The sequence below is a fragment of the Saccoglossus kowalevskii genome, chromosome 7 (genome assembly GCF_978046115.1).
Source record: "Saccoglossus kowalevskii chromosome 7, keSacKowa6.1, whole genome shotgun sequence".
Lineage (NCBI taxonomy): Eukaryota > Metazoa > Hemichordata > Enteropneusta > Harrimaniidae > Saccoglossus > Saccoglossus kowalevskii.
In genome coordinates this window covers 26,606,303-26,627,759 of record NC_140647.1, presented here as the reverse complement: position 1 = coordinate 26,627,759, position 21,457 = coordinate 26,606,303, and the positions used below count along the sequence as shown (strand labels likewise).

Below are 21,457 nucleotides of genomic sequence, written 5' to 3'. Positions count from 1 at the left end.
CTCAACTCAATTAAACACCTTTCTGAAGGCAACACTGATACAAGCTTTATTAACGTACTTTGCACAAAGAATACGGTCATGCTAAAATATCTAGCAAAATACATATACATGTACTTCAAGGTGTATCTCATGAAAATATATGAATGTTTCAACCTAAGAAAAAAAAACAGATGCCTCACAGATATCTAATTAAGTAATTCATATATTTACTTTAACCCATTTTCGGGCACGTTTTTTTTCTTCTATCTGTTTTTGTCATGGAAAAAAATATTCACGTTGTTTTCTCCGAACACATACTAGTATCACTATTGCAAAACAGTACATAAAGGAGTTGTGCTTCCACCATCGCCCGTGTTGTCCCACCCCCTCAACGACAGCGAAGGATTCAAATCGCAGCTGCGCCCTCTTGAGACAATAATTGTATAACCTTTGGCATTATGATGGAATGACTGCAACTTGTACATCATGCCACGGTTTTCGCCGAATTGTCTTGTTGATCTAAGTTTTCATCCTGAAACTCAAACTACTGTACTTGAAATTAGCAAGGATGTCACTCGCTCTGGAGTTTCTAACCCTCCCGCGGCCAGTGACACTGGGAACAACAGCAGCAGCAACAACATTACCTTTGCCGAAAAGACCGTACCAGTGCATCAACATCATGCACCAAAAGCAGAGAAATTCAGTTGTAGTGCTACAATAATTGACTCGTCCCATGGTTTAATACTCTCTCACGGGTGTTTGCTCACCCCACTTTTAACTTCGAACTCCACGAAGTATAGAATTCAACGTAGTACTACCGAAGCGAACTTTGTCCTCTTCGATGATGAACCTAAAGCCGACGTCGGTGAGTACACTTTGCAGGTTTTGCTCAACGAACTGGCGCCCTCTCAAAAAGACGGCAACGATGCGAAGAACTTAAAACGCTTCCCAGCACGACCCGTGATTGCGTGGGACTGTCCCAGTCTCATAAATGTACTGCACACTTTTTTCCCGAGCTCCGATGGCTGGCGTTTCGTTGATGATGCACATTCTGTTTCCATGACAACAGATGAGAGAAAAGATTACCTGAACTATGATGAGCAATCTATACAGCCAATACCATCCAAATCAGAGACGGCTCTAACAGCAAATGATCTGATGACATGGTTTGTCTTGTTAAAAATTGAATGCTGGGAGAATTGCAGGTACATAAAATAATGATGACAATCCCATTCAAAACTAAAATAATCAACTTAATGTACCCTTTGTATTAAAATTTATCTAAAAATTGTTTACAGGACTGACCCTGTCAAGATCTTGCCTAGTTCCAGGCTCATCCAGGGCCAATCACTCATAACCATAGCAACACCCTTTGCCAGTATTTGCCCCATGGTGTTTTTCAACAGTCAGAGTAGCGGTATAGTTAGCAATGTAGCTGGGAACAACAATACTCTAATCATGACTGATGCAAGGTGCCTGCCGGGAACTGAAGGTGGTGCTGTCTATACTAAGATCTCAAGCACTGAGGTTGAACACAGGTGAAAAGCTTTTATTGATTGATTTCCCATCAGGGGGGGGGGACTGAAGGCTCTCTGTTTTAAAACGCAGGATTTCTATGCTGGCTCATTACGTGGTTACCATGTCTAGCAGATTTTGAAAGTTAGCATGCACCGCATGAACATGGCCAGAATCTACTTGTATATACAATATTTTCAGAATATTTATATCACTCTTGGCTAAGTAACTGTACAAATATGGCTGTACAAATATTCCAGTGAATTCGCAATTGTGGCTTTGTCTTTATGCAGTTTATAAACAGCTGCATTGTATTCAAATGCAGATTGGGAAACCTGCACTGCATTTTTTGTTTTTTTAAAGACCTTGCATTTTTATTGTGCAGCATCAGTCAAGGTGCAGTGTAGGAAGTTCAAAAGAAAATAAAGATCTTCTTCAAATATTAAAAAACTAGGCTAAGGTTTGGTTTCAAACCCACACAGGTATAGTCTCTAAGGTCAGAGGATTTGTCTGGCTCATCAAGCTAACAAAGAATTACAAGCCATTTTGCAAATTATTCGAACAGTCAGGTAGCAAGATGGTACTAAGGTTTTTGTCTAATCCAGACTTGGTGGCGCCGCTCCATTGACACATGCACAGTTCAGATCGTTGCATTATCATACTAGACGAGAATAAAGCGCAGTTTTTCAAAATGATACGTGACAGAATACATGAACAGGTTATTTTGATTTTGTTGTAATATTTCTTGAATCACATACAATGTAGATACTCACAAAATGATAGATATATATTAAATATGTATACTATATTAGCAAATCACTTTGTTGACAATCCCTATAAAATAATGATTCCCACACAGCATCTATCAGTCAAACGGCGCCCTCAAGTTAAGAACAAAGCAAAAGCCAAGTGTTTTGCAAAGCTGCAAGCCATTTTGCGAACTGACTGTCCGAATAATTCTATGAACCACTGTAAAGAGCAAATGGTACTCTAAATTAGAATCAACATTACCAAATGTTAATTATTTACAAACAACAAATAAATAAATAAATAAATAAATAAATAAATAAATAAATAAATAAATAAATAAATAAATAAATAAATAAATAAATAAATAAATACAAACATAATTATCTTTCAAAAATATTGGACAGAATAAATTAATATCCAAATGCTAGAAATAAACTAAGAACATGCAGTCTAAAAAGAATATTCACTTAGAAAGTTACCTAACTTGTTTTAATTTTGTCTCTCACCCAGATTCCAGTTAAGTAACCACCACCTAAAAATTTAAAGAAAAGATCTGTGAACACTGTGATGGCAATGACATTGATGATAAACAGCATTTCTTATTGTCTTGTACACTTTACCAAACAAATTAGTGATAATTGGATTCAATTAAAAATAAATCTGATTTTTTACGGGCAGCAATGACAAGTCAGTAGCAATTGCACAGGTTATATCAATATATACACACACCCTAATTGTCTTATTTTAAAAATGTATTTTGTGTACTTTTTTAATAAATTAAATTGTAAATCTTTTCATCCTTTCTGAGTGTTATGTGCTGGCTACCCAGCCATTGAAAGATGAGGGGCTTTGTTGTGTCAAGAGTAATGAGCAAATGAGTAAATAGATCTCCTTGTGCAGCTCTGTTGTGTCATGGGGAGACCAGTCAGTAATGTTATGATCTATAATGCGTTTACAATTATAAATCTTTATTTACGTAGATATTTGACAGGTTTGATAGTAGCACCACTATGTTGGAAGTCTAATGAGTGGATTGGACTGACTTTAGTCTGCAGCATCTCAGAAATCCTTCATGTCCTGAATCAAATTTTGAAGACTACCAGACTGAAAAGGTTTCTTCAAAATATTGATACCAGCGAAATATTCTATAAATGTATCACCCATTCAAGTAAGTACCATCGCTCAACCATCGCCACGACAACTATAAATATTCTGCTGATGCAACTGATCGCAATGTTGTCACCATATTTCTAGATGGTTACTATAATAAACCAGCATCTCATTACTGTCGCTTTTGCCTTGTATGTACCATATGTCTTTTCTTATCAAATCGTGTTTGCTTAGATGTTTAGATATATTATTATATTTTTTTTCAAATTTTTTTTCTCTCTCACTTCTAAGTGTTATTAATTGATAATTAGTCATCATTCCACACTTTATGTTTTCTAGAACAATCTTATGGGTTTGGCGTTTCAGAGGCGATCAAGAGAGTTGTGTTAGTGCAAGCTGGTAGTGTGTGGGGATCAGGTATACTGGTTGGTAATGATACAATACTAACATGCAGACATGTCATCAGTGGTGCTAGGAATGGTATAGGTGAGTTGTTGTTGTCACAGTGTGTGCATCATGCCAGAATCGCCATCATTAAAAGTTGATTTCACTAAATTACAACAGGCATGACAGCGAGAATTGTGAGCCCGATTGTGCTACTATTAGCAAGTTTGCACACAAATTATGGATCATATCTGGTTACCAAATTATAGGACATATATCACATGTATATTGTAATTTTATCTATATCTCAATAGAGCTTTGATAATGTAGACTATAAAAAGTAGTGTTATTTTTGTGTATTGTGTTCGATGCATTTGAATAGTTACAGAAGCGCTATGAAAACAAATGGCGCCCTATATTAGTCGTTAGTGGCGTACTTTTCATTAACTGCCATTTCCGGTGAAAGTGGATCACTGTTGTATGCATCCGCCAACAGATTTTGTATCATTCAACTATAAGTTAATTGGTACCTTGGTATTGTTTATTTGAAATTAAACCCTAATATCTAGTTTAGCTATAGAAAGACGTTTTAGTGCTTGCTTCGAATTAATATGTACAATTCATGGGTGGACTATTTGTGCCAACTTACTGTTGCGCATTGATCAGTATACAAGTTTCCCTCGTGGAAAATTGAGATGCGTCCGAAGTGAAAAATCTGATGTCTACCTGTACTTTATTTGAAATGTCTATATAAAAAGTGCCTGTGGTGGTTCAAGACAACTGAATTGTATCAGATGAACACTTAGTGAAAGGTTTGGTTCCTGTCTGGGGAAAGCAACCCTCAGCAGAACGAACGTTCGCCGACTCTGAAGTTAGCGGGTTGCCGCGTCGGAAGATTCCAAGATGGCAACACACCAGTGATGTAATTAACCAAGGACTGACAACTCGGCGGCAAATAGGGAGCCAGCAGCAGCGGTGGTCAATCGTATGTATCAATAAAACTTCTGTTCTATGAAGTCACATTGAAGTGCATCGGACATTGCATCCATTGATAGCGGCAGTATGATAACGCCCATATCAATTTTATTCACATACTGATTTAACTTTGGGTGGTCGCTATTCGTTGATTCTGTGAAACCCACGTCATCTATTATGCTCATCGGCAGTGTTGTCGAACTATATATTACAACTTACAAGGAGAAGCTTGATATACATCTGTGACCTTATTATCACGCTGACTACCGTTAAAGAATATTACTGTTAGCAGTTACGGTGTATTGTCACACTATTGTTAAATATTACTGTTAGCAGTTACGGGGTATTGTCACACTACTGTTAAATATTACTGTTACCAGTTACGGTGTATTGTCACACTACTGTTAAATATTACTGTTACCAGTTACGGTGTATTGTCACACTACTGTTAAATATTACTGTTACCAGTTACAGTGTATTGTCACACCATTGTTAAATATTATTGATAGCATTTATGATGTATTATCGTTACACTACTGTTGAACATTACTATAAGTGATTACGGTGCATTGCTTGGCCTTACTTGTGGGGATTGCTGTGCATGATAATTATTGCATTACTGTTAGTACATTATTATTAGAACTTTGTTGGTCAGAGATTGTTACACATTGTAAGGAACTACATAATTGTTAACTTTTACTGTTGACTTACTGATTCACTTTCACTGTAATGATCAGTAATATAGTGTAGTTGTTAGGGATCATTAGTAGGTATCCAGGATTTATTTGTGCACGTGCATTAGTTAGGGAGTTTAATCTTTTGGATATATCAAGTTATGACACTTAATGAGAGGAGTGTAACTTCATTTATTGAGTATTGAATAGAAGTTCATGTTGTCTTTAAACAGATACCTGTGTTAGTGTGTTTGTTGTTCTCCCCTAAGACTCTTACTTGTACTGCGTAGGTATACCAACTACGAATTCCGCGAGCCCAGTGGAAATTGCGTGGTCAACTAGTTCGGAAACTGTATTTATTTTGTGTATGGACTCGTGCCGGGTGAGTCCAGGCTACAAAAATTGGCGCCAAAACGTGGGGCTTGGAATTCTGTTTCGCTCTCGTGTGTTGGTATCGTACAAGTGGAAATTAGGGAGAGGGCAACAAGTGTGTACACATTTTGCTCTGTTCCGGGGTTAAAGGCATTTGCGATCTGGCGGTGGACGGTACTGGAGCTGCATGGTGCTTATGTTGGCAGACTTCCTGCAAACCAAGTGCTTCTTTATTTGAAGAAAGCGAATTTCAAGAGTAGCAGTGGTGATTGGTTCAGCATATTAATTAAGGTAGGAACAATTACAGAAATTTGTGTGTGTGAGAGGGAGATTGCTCCTTCACTGTGTGTATGTGTAGTATTATGGCTGAGCACGTGGATGATAGCATGCCAGAGATTAGTGGGCCAATGGTCACTCCTACAAGTGGGGCAGTTCCAAAGCGTGCAGAAGGGGTCTGGTCAGAGCCTACTGGGGTTTTTCCCTCAAGAAAAGGTAGAGGGCGTGGTCAGTACTGGGCAACTTTAGATAGATGGGGAACTACTGAGCCCCTGGGGGTCTTGAGAGACGTTCAGCTCCCATCTATGCATCCGGAACATGCAACCCGTGCCGCTGATGAAAGCCACAAAACCGGTTTTGATGTTCGTGTGACACCTAAGACGTATCGCGGTCGTTCTTTTTCTCCATCGAGCAGTTCTAGATCTCGTAGTCGGTCTCGGGAATTGGGCGATAGGCGAAATACTAGTGAGGATGGGTTGAAGGACACTCCTCATATTCCCCAGAACCCATCAGTCATGGGCAGAGAAGCTAATGCGTCATTATACAGGGGAACGCAGAGACCATGCAGTGAGAATGGCAATGAATATTACACTGCCAGGGACAACTTGCATGGCCCAGCAAATTACGGCTATGATCAAAACGTTATGCAATTGCATCCAGGTTGGGCTGCAGGCATGTACCAGTCTCCAAGGTTGGATACATTTTCAGGAGACCCATCTAGAAAAGGGGATGCTGAATTTGAGATATGGAAAGACCATGTGGAGGTCTTGTTGGAATCGGGAACATACCCTCACAGCATACTTCTGCCAGCAGTAAGACGGTCATTGAAGGGGCGTGCAGCATGGAAACTTGAAACACTACCACGTGATGCATCCGTAAAAGAAATCATAAATAAACTTGAGAGCAGTTTTGGGGAGATGGAAAAAGGCCCTGTTTTATTAGAACGCTTTTATCGAGACAGTCGCCAGAAAGAGGGAGAGACTATAGCAGAATTTGCTGACAGACTTGAAAGGAGCATCCATATTGTTAAAAGGCGGGGAGGTATAAAAGAATCAGCAGTTGATGAAGCCCTGAGGACTGTATTCTGGCAAGATATTCGAGAGGACAGAGTTGTTGATATCGCTCGACCAATGAAAGCACTGTGTACTACATTTGAAGAAATGAAGAGGCATGTAATGAGTGCTGAACAGGAGGTGAAAGATAGAACAACAATGAGTAGTACGTATAAAAGGTCAGCCACTGGACGAGCACTAACAGTACTTCCTGATGAAGAGACCAATACTGGACCAGACACAGAGGTAATGAAAATGATGAAACTGTGTGTTGAGGGTATGGTAACAGTTACAGAAACCCTGAAGAAACTGGAACTGGAGAGTCGTCGACAAAACGAACAGATTCAGAAACTAGAACAGACTGGAGCAGGCGTGACCCCAAGTGAGATTGATCACTCACAATCACATGATGATCACAAGACTAGGTCATGGAGATGCTACAATTGTGGACTCGAAGGCCACATCGCACGCGAGTGTTCTGAGCCCAAGAAAGCCCCCATTCGCTGCTACAATTGCAAGGAAGAAGGCCATAAGTCAAATAAATGTCCAAAACCCAAACAAAACACAAAAGAAAGATCTCAGGACCAATCGAGGTCTGCCCAATCAAGAAAGCAAGTCAAGAATGAAAATCGATGTGTCATGGTACAAACGCGCAGAGGACATTTGGTTGGAGATCCAGAAGAAGAGGAAATGTTTGTAGAAGGTATAACTTGCTGTTGTCTGGTCGATACAGGTTCACAGGTTACAACCATTTGCAAGAACTTTTATGATCAGCACTTGTCAAAACTGCCAATCCGGGCCATAGAAGAACAATTAACTGTGACAGGAGCCAATGGACAGCCAGTGCCTTTCCTTGGGTTTATTGAAGTGCGAATGTCATTCCCTAGACATGTCTTTGGAGATACACAAGAAAGTATCATTCCAGCGTTGGTGGTGGGAAATGATGACTATAACAGAGAGGTACCAGTGACGGTGGGAACCAATTTGTTGGGTCTATACAAAGCTAAGCCATATACTGGAGGAAAAGGGAAAGCACGTTATATGCGCATTTCAGCCGTGATGCAGAAAGCTTTTCAAAGACTGGATGATCGTGACAAGTTTGTTGGCGTTCGAGGTGACATTGGTAATGTGCACGCTATGACAAAACATCCTGTTCAAATGGAACCACAGCATGCTATGATTATGTGGGGTCGTACTAAAAAGGGTCCGCCTGGTGATCAATTTGTTGTGGCCGTAGAACCTCGTCCAATGAAGACTGGCGGTGTTGTGATTAAACCAACAACAGCAGTGTTGAAGTGTATGCAAGGCAAATCTCGAGTGCCAGTCTGTCTCCATAATACGTCCACGCGACGAATCACAATCAGACCCGGACAGTTGTTAGCAAGGGCATATGCAGTCACATGGATTGGAAAACCTGATGAACTGGATTCAGAATTGCAAAAACAACTACAGAACCAATCACCAGTGACGCTGCGAGCAACCAGAAGGATATCAATCCATCCCGGGGTTGAGTTTGATATGTCAGAATCACCCATAACAGAAACACAAATGCAGCAGGTTCATCAGCTACTGGAAAACAAATCATCTGTCTTTTCTAGACATGACAATGATTTGGGACATTGTACAGAAGAACAACATCACATTAGGTTGATGAGCAATGAACCGATCAGAGAGCGACACCGGAGGATTCCACCTGGAATGTATGAGGAAGCTCGACAGGTCTTGCGTGGTATGTTAGAGAGTAATGTGATCAGAGAATCACATAGCCCTTGGGCTGCACCAGTTGTTCTTGTCCGCAAACGTGACAATAAGCTGAGATTGTGCATTGATTATCGAAAGTTAAATGAGAGAACAATCAGAGATTCTTATCCGCTCCCTCGTATCGAAGAGAGTTTGGATGTGCTTCATGGTGCTCGATGGTTTTCATCCATTGACCTAAAGGCGGGGTACTGGCAATTGGATATGGCACCCGAAGATATTGAAAAGACGGCATTTGTAACCCCACTAGGACATTATGAGTGTCTGCGTATGAGTATGGGATTGACTGGTAGCCCTGCCACTTTCCAAAGGTGTATGGAGAAGTGTTTGGGGGACTTAAATTTCAACATTTGTTTGGTATATCTTGACGATATAATTGTGTTTAGCAAGACCTTTGATGAACATCTGAAAAGATTGAAGATGGTACTTGACAGATTGGAAGAGAAGGGGCTTAAGATTAAAGCTAGTAAATGTCAGTTGTTGCAACAACAGGTTAAGTATTTGGGCCATATAGTTTCAGAAGATGGGGTTGGCACAGACCCAGAGAAGACAAGAGCGCTCAAGGAATGGCGAATACCTACAAATGTTAGGGAAGTCCGTAGGTTTCTTGGTTTTGCTGGGTATTTTCGACGTTTTGTGAAAGGGTATGCTGGAATTGTCAAACCGCTCACTGATTTAACTGCTGGGTTGCCGACAAGAAGACGAAGGAGTAGTAAGAAAGCCCAGAAGGTTAAGCTGCCGGAATTTGTGTGGACTGAAGCCTGTCAAACAGCTTTTGATACCATAATTGACAAGTTAACTAGTGCCCCAATCCTGGCCTATGCGGATTACACTCAGCCTTTCGAGTTGCATACAGATGCTAGCTTTATAGGGTTGGGGGCTGTATTGTACCAGGGACATGGTAAAGACAAGAAGGTGATCATGTATGCTAGTCGTGCACTATCCCGCAGTGAGCAAAATTATCCTGCTCATAAGCTTGAATTTTTGGCCTTAAAATGGGCAGTTACTCAAAAGATGCACGATTATTTGTATGGGAATGAGTTTGTTGTATTAACAGACAACAACCCCCTTACATATGTAAACACCACTGCCAAATTGGACGCCACTGGACATAGGTGGTTGGCTGCTTTGAGTGCATATAATTTCAAGTTGGTTTATAGATCTGGTAAAAAGAACGGAGATGCTGATGGCCTCTCAAGGATGCCTCACGCTGTTGACCAGGGTATTATTGAAGAGACTAGAGGGGAAGTACAGATGTCAGCTGGGGACATGCAGGCATTTTGCCAAGCTCACAAAGTTGCTGGTAATCCATGGGTTGAGGCTATGAGCCACGCCATAACTGCTGTGCCTGAATGTCTGGATGAACCTCCAATATGGCCTGAGAAGCATGCATTGCCTCCAGTGACTATGCAGGAATGGAAATTCTTGCAGGAACGCGATCCTGAGATAGAAAGATTAAGGTGGTATGCAAAACAAAATGAAGCACCGCGCCCGGAAACCACCAAACATGAGACACCGTCTGTCAGAAAAGGACTGCGGGAATGGAAACGTCTATGTTTTCGATGGAACGTATTGCATCGTACCAGACTAGATAAAGATGGTAACACTTATTACCAACTGGTTGTACCTTCGGAATACCGTGGTGTAGCATTAAAGGGAACACATGATGATGTTGGCCACCTAGGTAAAGACAGGGTGTTGGAATTATTGCAATCAAGGTTTTATTGGCCAGATATGTATCGTGATGTGCAACAAAAGATAGAAACCTGTCCAAGATGTAATGCACGAAAACTACACACTGAACAACAAGTCAAAGCCCCGTTAGTAAATATCAAAACTACACAACCACTGGAGTTGGTATGTATTGATTATCTTTCCATAGAAGACTATAAGAAAGGTGGTGCTAATAGTGTTCTTGTTATAACAGATCACTTTACCCGATATGCTGTTGCTATTGTGACTACTTCTCAGAAGGCCAAACAGACAGCTGATCATTTGTTAAATCACTTTCTAGTTCATTATGGCTTTCCGGAAAAGTTGCATTCAGATCAGGGCAGGGAGTTTGAATCTAAATTAATCAAGCGTCTATGTCAACATGTTGGTGTACAGAAAACGAGAAGCTCTCCCTACCACCCACAGGGCAACGGGAAATGTGAACGGTTTAATCGCACCTTGTTAGACATGTTGGGCACTCTTCCTCCAGAGAAGAAGGCTGATTGGAAGAAGTATGTCGCACCACTTGTACATGCGTACAATTGCACTGAGAATAGTAGCACTGGGTATACTCCTTATTTCCTTATGTATGGAAGGCAACCAAGGTTACCAATTGACATTTACTTAGGTTTACAACCAGAAAAAACAATTACAAGTAGCTACAGTGAATACGCTGACAAATTGAGGGAAAGATTAGCCACAGCATATGAGTTAGCTAGCGCTAAGTCCACACAAAAGGCTGCACAGAACAAGAAAAGATATGATCGTGGAGCTAAGGATGCTGTCCTTAGACCTGGTGACAGAGTGTTGGTTAAGAATGTTAGTGTGCGTGGAAAACATAAAATCGCGGATCGCTGGGATCCTCAACCTTACCGGGTAGAGAGGAGACTCAATCCCGATGTTCCTGTATATGTGGTTGTATCAGAAGGACGTGGCGGGAGGAGGACACTTCACCGCAACTTATTGTTGCCATGTAGTACACTGCCAATTCCATATCTGGCCCATCAAAGAGAAATTCCTCGGGTACAACATCCACAAAGGGCAACAATGCCAGACACTGTTGATATGGTTGAGGATGACTCACATTCAGTCTCTGACTCTGATGAAGAAGATGATGGGATATTTGTTGCAGAACCGGTCGTACATGGAACTCATCCTGTGACGGTAACCCATTCTGAATCTCTACAGGTGGAAGACGTATTGAGTATAGAATCTTCTGAAAAAGCCCACGGAAGCAAGAATTCATTATTGGAAATTCCTAGTCCTATTATAGATGACTCGTCTGACGTTCCTTCTAGGGGGGAAACCTTGAGTCTTGATTCCCCCTTGGCCATAGATGAGTCAGTGTCTCCAAATCAGCAGGAGGACACTGAAGCATCAGAAGGAGATGTATCTGCCAGTAATGTAGGTGACAAAGAAACAGTTGATGGAAGTGAACGGTCAGCTGACACACCAGAAAACTTCAGTAGAAATCCGGAAGTGAATGAGGATGAAATTACAGAAGAAAACCTGATAGAAAGTGATCAGAGTAGTAATGAAGCAATTTGCGAAGAAACTGATATGCCAAGAAGATCAACACGAACTCGGAGACCCCCACTCCGTTATGGGTATGATCAATACTGTTTTGCGAAGAAGGTTTCACTGAATAGAGACCAGGAGATATCAAGTGCGATCATAACCTTAATCAGGAATAAGAATGAAGAGAAAATGAACAAGATTAGCTGCAATGCATAACTCGTGCAGCTCACCAATTACCTTCTATACTGTATCCAGATGAAATCGGAAATGGTACCAGGGATTGCGCAACACTGATTAGAAGCACATTGCTTATCTTGTGGAAGTGAATATTTGTACCTTCTTTCCAGTGTTGAATTGGTTACAGATGACTAGAATATATGATCTTGTTTTTCAATAAACTATATATGACTAAGTATTTAGGGTACAAAACACCTGTCTCAACCTTGACAGACATATGTTATGAAATGGGATTTGAATGAATTTGTTGAAGGATTGTATGTTGGGTTGTATGAATATAATCAGTGGAGTGTATCAGTATACGATAGGTGTGTGAGAGAGTACTAACGGGGACAGTTGTCGTTCCCTTCTTTTCTTCTTATTGTTGCAGGAGATGCTACATGAGCTGCCTTGTTGTGAACTCATACTGGACAAGACCGTCTACTGTAACTTGGCATCTATGTGGCAACAGTCGCTGGCATCCCGCTTTGGTGCAAGTGGTGTGGCTGCTGGGTCAGAGCTTAATGTGACACAATATTTCATGTGAACTGGAACTGTGAGGTACTTGGTTTACCCCACAGCGAAGGTGACGCATGTAAGGGTGGTACTGTTTTGATGAACTATTTGTATTGTTATCCAATGGTCACACATTTGTATGTGGTGTTACGGCTGAGGCAGCCTTCTCTGTGCCAGGGGAAAGATGTAGACTATAAAAAGTAGTGTTATTTTTGTGTATTGTGTTCGATGCATTTGAATAGTTACAGAAGCGCTATGAAAACAAATGGCGCCCTATATTAGTCGTTAGTGGCGTACTTTTCATTAACTGCCATTTCCGGTGAAAGTGGATCACTGTTGTATGCATCCGCCAACAGATTTTGTATCATTCAACTATAAGTTAATTGGTACCTTGGTATTGTTTATTTGAAATTAAACCCTAATATCTAGTTTAGCTATAGAAAGACGTTTTAGTGCTTGCTTCGAATTAATATGTACAATTCATGGGTGGACTATTTGTGCCAACTTACTGTTGCGCATTGATCAGTATACAAGTTTCCCTCGTGGAAAATTGAGATGCGTCCGAAGTGAAAAATCTGATGTCTACCTGTACTTTATTTGAAATGTCTATATAAAAAGTGCCTGTGGTGGTTCAAGACAACTGAATTGTATCAGATGAACACTTAGTGAAAGGTTTGGTTCCTGTCTGGGGAAAGCAACCCTCAGCAGAACGAACGTTCGCCGACTCTGAAGTTAGCGGGTTGCCGCGTCGGAAGATTCCAAGATGGCAACACACCAGTGATGTAATTAACCAAGGACTGACAACTCGGCGGCAAATAGGGAGCCAGCAGCAGCGGTGGTCAATCGTATGTATCAATAAAACTTCTGTTCTATGAAGTCACATTGAAGTGCATCGGACATTGCATCCATTGATAGCGGCAGTATGATAACGCCCATATCAATTTTATTCACATACTGATTTAACTTTGGGTGGTCGCTATTCGTTGATTCTGTGAAACCCACGTCATCTATTATGCTCATCGGCAGTGTTGTCGAACTATATATTACAACTTACAAGGAGAAGCTTGATATACATCTGTGACCTTATTATCACGCTGACTACCGTTAAAGAATATTACTGTTAGCAGTTACGGTGTATTGTCACACTATTGTTAAATATTACTGTTAGCAGTTACGGGGTATTGTCACACTACTGTTAAATATTACTGTTAGCAGTTACGGGGTATTGTCACACTACTGTTAAATATTACTGTTACCAGTTACGGTGTATTGTCACACTACTGTTAAATATTACTGTTACCAGTTACAGTGTATTGTCACACCATTGTTAAATATTATTGATAGCATTTATGATGTATTATCGTTACACTACTGTTGAACATTACTATAAGTGATTACGGTGCATTGCTTGGCCTTACTTGTGGGGATTGCTGTGCATGATAATTATTGCATTACTGTTAGTACATTATTATTAGAACTTTGTTGGTCAGAGATTGTTACACATTGTAAGGAACTACATAATTGTTAACTTTTACTGTTGACTTACTGATTCACTTTCACTGTAATGATCAGTAATATAGTGTAGTTGTTAGGGATCATTAGTAGGTATCCAGGATTTATTTGTGCACGTGCATTAGTTAGGGAGTTTAATCTTTTGGATATATCAAGTTATGACACTTAATGAGAGGAGTGTAACTTCATTTATTGAGTATTGAATAGAAGTTCATGTTGTCTTTAAACAGATACCTGTGTTAGTGTGTTTGTTGTTCTCCCCTAAGACTCTTACTTGTACTGCGTAGGTATACCAACTACGAATTCCGCGAGCCCAGTGGAAATTGCGTGGTCAACTAGTTCGGAAACTGTATTTATTTTGTGTATGGACTCGTGCCGGGTGAGTCCAGGCTACAATAACAATAAAGTTATACAATTATTAACACCTACCAAGTGGTTCAAGTCTGCTCCATTACAGGACTTCATATTAAAATGTTTGTTTCCAAGTCCAACTCGTTTCCTCAGGTCAAATCTATGCCTAGGTCATGTGACAATATCCGCGTGCCTCTGCATTTTATCTTCTAGTCCTTTTACTAGGGCTTTATCCTATACCAAGAATATTTATGTAGTATATTTATTGATCATCTTCTTAAACTACCGGTATGTTTGTTTGTTTCTTCTTAGTACAAGTGAGATTTGATTATCCCAGCATGCACTGGGTAAGAGCCGATGTCATTTTCACCACCTCTGATTTGTCAGCTTTCGATATAGCAGTGCTAAGAATGCAGAAAATTCACAAATCAAGATTATCTGATCTGAAAATTGCCACCCAGTGTACAAAAGGTAATCAAACAACTTTATGTACTTTAATGTTGGTGGGCGCTATGCAGCGTGTGTTCACATTTTGTGGCATCTAACAATATTTTATACGTTGATATGGGTCCCATATCGAACATGGCACTGCGCGAGAACCTCAGATTTTAAAAATAACATGATACTAATTAATGCTTTATAGTTGAGATTAAGCCTCCCTCTGTCATTTACTCTGTTACTATGACAACAGATAGACATGTTAGTTTCAATGCTCAGCAAATTATATTGCGTAATGTAAAATAAAAAAAAAAAAAAAAAAAATTTTGTTTTTTAATAAATCATAATGAAAACATAAATTTTAAAATAAAAAACTGATGATTGTGGCGATTTTTAAGCAAATTGGCCGAAAATATTTTTATTTTTATCTTGGCCTAACACACGTTTGGTAATTTACAGGAAGTGATATATGTGTAGTGGGGCATGCATTATTTCCAAGGGAACTTTCTAAACAGCCCTCAGTCACCTATGGTATTCTCTCAAATATTGTGATAGTCAAGGATAAACCAGTTTTGCTGCAGGTAACAACTTCTGACTTAACTTTTGTGACATGAACTTGAAGTCGTATACATGTACATACCGGGGGGTACATCTAAAAAAATAACTTTAGCATAAATATTTTAGTATGCCATATCTGTTCTATTAGTTGTGCTTGTCAAAATAAGTTATATTTTAATTAATGATTAATGGCATTTTGAAGGTCAAAGTCAACTTTGTTGTCACTTTACACATACTGAATCTGCATAATTTTTTACATCTTGTTTTTTTTTTATTTTACCTGCAGCCAATGAGATATTCAGCATACTTGTTTCAAAAAATAACCTAAAAATATATCGAAAAATATATTAAATTATGTGAAATATTCGGTGGTAACACTACCTTACCTTCTATGTATCATTTTTCATTGCCAGATAACTCAAAAAATTATGGTTGATTTAGGAGAGGGTTGTCCAATGGCCACAAACTTGCCCCTTTCAATTGTGAAAGTGCATATGCTATTAATGGTGCAAATGTGGTATATGTATGATAGTTTTAACACAAAAAGATTACAAATTATGGTATATTTAATGTGGTTTGGTTGTATTTGATATGCAGATATTAATTAATTTTCTCGAAAATAATTTAGTCAAAAAATTTAACAAGACTTCCATATGTTTTTAGTCTACATGTGCTGTTCATTCTGGAGCCAGTGGTGGACCATTGTTGAGTGCAAAGACTGGAGAACTGATTGGTATAGTTGCTAGCAATTCAAAGTAAGTGCATTTATGAAGGTAAAATTAGAAGTTGAAAAATCTGGTGTTGGTTTAAGGTTCCATTTCTCATCATCTTCTGGCTAACAAATGGAGCTTTGATGAAAATGGCCATCAAGATCTCGTTGAGTTGATATTGCTCAGTAACAAACCATTACTATTGCCCAGTAACAAACCATTACTATTGCCCAGTAACAAACCATCACTATTGCCCAGTAACAAACCATTGCTATTGCCCAATAACAAGCCATTACTATTGCCCAGTAACAAACCATCACTATTGCCCAGTAACAAACCATTACTATTTCCCAGTAACAAACCATTGCTATTGCCCAGTAACAAGCCATCATTATTGCCCACTAACAAACCATTATTATTGCCCAGTAACAAACCATCACTATTGCCCAGTAACAAACCATTACACATTTCCCAGTAACAAACCATTACACATTTCCCAGTAACAAACCATTACACATTTCCCAGTAACAAACCATCATTATTGCCCACTAACAAACCATTATTATTTCCCAGTAACAAACCATTACTATTGCCCAGTAACAAACCATTACTATTGCCCAGTAACAAACCATCACTATTGCCCAGTAACAAACCATTAATATTGCCCAGTAACAAACCATTACTATTGCCCAGTAACAAACCATCACTATTGCCCAGTAACAAACCATTACTATTTCCCAGTAACAAACCATTACTATTTCCCAGTAGAAAACCATTGTTATTGCCCAGTTAGAAACTATTGCTATTGCCCAGAAACAAACCATTGCTATTGCCCAGTAACAAACCATCACTATTGCCCAGTAACAAACCATTACTATTTCCCAGTAACAAACCATCAGTATTGCCCTGTAACAAACCATTACTATTTCCCAGTAACAAACCGTTACTATTTCCCAGTAGCAAACCGTTACTATTGCCCAGTAACAAGCCATCATTATTGCCCACTAACAAACCATTATTATTGCCCAGTAACAAACCATCACTATTGCCCAGTAACAAACCATCACTATTGCCCAGTAACAAACCATTACACATTTCCCAGTAACAAACCATCATTATTGCCCACTAACAAACCATTATTATTTCCCAGTAACAAACCATTACTATTGCCCAGTAACAAACCATTACTATTGCCCAGTAACAAACCATCACTATTGCCCAGTAACAAACCATTAATATTGCCCAGTAACAAACCATTACTATTGCCCAGTAACAAACCATCACTATTGCCCAGTAACAAACCATTACTATTTCCCAGTAGAAAACCATTGTTATTGCCCAGTTAGAAACTATTGCTATTGCCCAGAAACAAACCATTGCTATTGCCCAGTAACAAACCATCACTATTGCCCAGTAACAAACCATTACTATTTCCCAGTAACAAACCATTACTATTTCCCAGTAACAAACCATCAGTATTGCCCTGTAACAAACCATTACTATTTCCCAGTAACAAACCGTTACTATTTCCCAGTAGCAAACCGTTACTATTGCCCAGTAACAGACCATTGCTATTGCCCAGTAACAAACCATTATTATTGCCAGTAACAAATCATTACTATTGCCAGTAACAAACCATTGCTATTGCCCAGTAACAAGCCATTACTATTGCCCAGTAACAAAACATTACTATTGCCAGTAACAAACTGTTACTTTTGCCCAGTAACAAACCATTATTATTGCCAGTAACAAATCATTACTATTGCCCAGTAACAAACCATTGCTATTGCCCAGTAACAAGCCATCATTATTGCCCACTAACAAACCATTATTATTGCTCAGTAACAAACCATCACTATTGCTCAATAACAAACCATTACTATTGCCCAGTAGAAAACCATTGCTATTGCCCAGTAACAAACCATTGCTATTGCCCAGTTAGAAACTATTGCTATTGCCCAGAAACAAACCATTGCTATTGCCCAGAAACAAACCATTGCTATTGCCCAGTTAGAAACTATTGCTATTGCCCAGTAACAAACCATTGCTATTGCCCAGAAACAAACCATTGCTATTGCCCAGTTAGAAGCTATTGCCCAGTAACAAACCACCACTATTGCCCAGTAACAAACCATTACTATTGCCCAGTAATGAGCCATTACTATTGCCCAGTAACAAACCATCACTATTGCCCAGTAACAAGCCATCACTGTTGCCCAGTAACAAGCCATCACTGTTGCCCAGTAACAAGCCATTACTATTGCCCAGTAACAAGCCATTATTATTGCCCAGTAGAAAACCATTGCTATTGCCCAGTTAGAAACTATTGCTATTGCCCAGAAACAAACCATTGCTATTGCCCAGTAACAAACCATTACTATTTCCCAGTAACAAACCATTACTATTGCCCAGTAACAAACCATCACTATTGCCCAGTAACAAACCATTACGATTTCCCAGTAACAAACCATCACTATTGCCCAGTAACAAGCCATCACTATTGCCCAGTAACAAACCACTATTGCCCAGTAACAAGCCATCACTATTGCCTAGTAACAAGCCATTATTATTGCCCAGTAACAAACCATCACTATTTCCCAGTAACAAACCATTACTATTGCCCAGTAACAAGCCATTACTATTGCCCAGTAACAAGCCATCACTATTGCCCAGTAACAAACCATCACTATTGCCCAGTAACAAACCATCACTATTGCCCAGTAACAAACCACTATTGCCCAGTAACAAGCCATTACTATTGCCTAGTAACAAGCCATTATTATTGCCCAGTAACAAACCATCACTATTGCCCAGTAACAAACCATTACTATTTCCCAGTAACAAACCATTACTATTGCCCAGTAACAAGCCATCACTATTGCCCAGTAACAAGCCATCACTATTGCCCAGTAACAAACCATTACTATTGCCCAGTACCAAACCATTACTATTGCCCAGTTACAAACCATTACTATTGCCCAGTACCAAACTATTAATTTATCTTTTAGGGACACTGTCAGTGGTGCCTCATTTCCTCACATCAATTTCAGCATTCCCATGGCGATGGTTCAGGAGACGTTTGCTAATTTTTTGAGAACGGGTGGTAAGAATGCAATTCTTTATTAATATTATAAACAGATATATCAAATAGTAATTTTACAACTTTCATTCTAACATACTAAAAGCTGTATAGTGACACTGCTGTTTTGTTTCTTTAATACATTTAATATAGTTTTATATTTATTCCATAGTCAGCTGACATGGAGCTTATGGTATCAACTTTTCATAAACAAAAATTCAGATTGCTATTTGGATATTTACAATTTGTTGTTGATATATGTAATAAAAATATTATCTTTGAACTTATAACTCAAGTGCAGGTTTATGCGCACTTGGGAGGAACATTTTTTTTTTTTATTACCCAGACAATCTTGGTTAAAAGTTATGTTAAAATTCAGAGCTTTGTCAATGGTGAAACATTCTCAAAAAAAACAATTGTTTAATCTAGGGAACTGATGCATGTGTATGTAATTAAAAGTTTTCATTGCTCTTTGATTGACAAGTCACTGTTGATGATATATTCAAATGAGTTGCTGGCCTCAGTACGTGCAGCGGTGTGTGACCGCTGTGTCCTGGCTCCATCAAAAGTAGCTGTGATTTATTCATCAGGACCCACAATATGACACTATAATTTATGAATGTGTCAAACTATTTTTTAAAAAAAATTGTATTAGCATTTTTTGAACGTGAGGGAATTCTACTTAGTCGTTTAGCTTATATAAAATGTTTTTTTTTGTTTTTTTTCAGATGTAAAGCTGTTAGATTCTTGGAATATTCATGACAGTCGCATTCAGAAGATCTGGAAATTACAAGATAGTCTGTCAAGTTACAAACATGCCGACTTTTTGAACAGTCGATTGTAGTATTAAGAAATCTGTTTTTATAAGGGTTACGATCATCATGACTGCATACCATGTGCTTGAATGTATTTCGATTTTTTAAAAATAAATAATTATTTGTTGCTATGCATAGTATGGGACCCCTACTGAATGCATGCAGTCGAGACAACCACCGCCCTCTAAGGAAGAATGGGGATTCGCCTGAATTTTTTAAATGTGAGAGCTTCACAGATGCCTCAGGTCTCACCACTTTATTATTATTCAAAATGACTGCTGTTTTCAACTTTATCGCTATGGAGAAAATATGAAGAACCATATTTTTTGCTCATTTTTCAATCAACTTGACACTAAGATTTTCACAACACAGTAGTCATATGTCATTTTTGTTGGCTCGCATGCAACAAATAGTTGTAATGAAACTTGCACTCGAAGATCATTTCTGATTCCTGTTTAATTAATATGCATGGATTGCAACCAAAAACTAATCAGGTCTGAGCATTATCCCAGAGCTTATGTGTGCCAAATTTCATTAAAATCTGTTTAATGGTACTTGAGAAACAAGGGAAAGTGCATAAAATTGGCCAATTAATATGCAAATTAGGTAATTAATATTCACAGATTTCAACCAAAAACTAATCAGGTTATCCTAGAGCACCTAATAGTATGTACCAAGTTTCATTAAAATCTGATAATTTGTTCTTGAGATAAGTGGAACAGACTGCACTAACCACAGAAAGAAATATTACACACAGGGGAAATTGAAAAATACAATGAATTAATTTTGAGAAAAAAAGAATTGAAGGAAGAAGAAGGAACCGCTTGATGTGCCCTCCTCTGCCAACACACGCACACGCGCACACACGCACACACGCACACACACACGCACACACGCACACACGCACACACGCACACATGCACACACACACACAAACACAAATGTTATAGAAGTGATATGTGAAATACTATAAAAGGGAACAGTACAAATGAGAATTTGTTGAAATCAAATTGATTATTCTGTACATGATATATGTGAACTATAGCTGCGTATATTTCAGTTTACACAAATAGGAGCAGTTAATCCATTTCTGACAGAGGTCATCGGTCTTGTTTTGTAATACAGGATATAATAGTCAGTCTTTCAAGCTTCTGAAATGGATAGTCATCTACTTGAATGGATTGCA

General features: G+C 38.9%; 1 protein-coding gene across 2 annotated transcripts; it reads left to right on the top strand.

Moving 5' to 3' along the window:
* The first annotated feature begins 441 nt into the window (after positions 1-441).
* Positions 442-20,408, top strand: LOC100370147 (peroxisomal leader peptide-processing protease-like). Of its 2 annotated transcripts, XM_085501722.1 has the most exons (9): positions 442-1,184; positions 1,278-1,517; positions 3,225-3,412; positions 3,694-3,840; positions 14,984-15,142; positions 15,569-15,690; positions 16,331-16,422; positions 19,386-19,480; positions 20,185-20,408. In XM_085501722.1, exons 1-9 carry the CDS (start codon positions 466-468, stop codon positions 20,298-20,300), a joined length of 1,878 nt encoding a protein of 625 aa, XP_085357848.1. In that variant the 5' UTR covers positions 442-465; the 3' UTR covers positions 20,301-20,408. The 2 variants fall into 2 exon arrangements, with proteins under 2 accessions (XP_085357848.1, XP_085357849.1); XM_085501723.1 differs by lacking the exon at positions 14,984-15,142.
* The last annotated feature ends 1,049 nt before the right edge of the window (positions 20,409-21,457 follow it).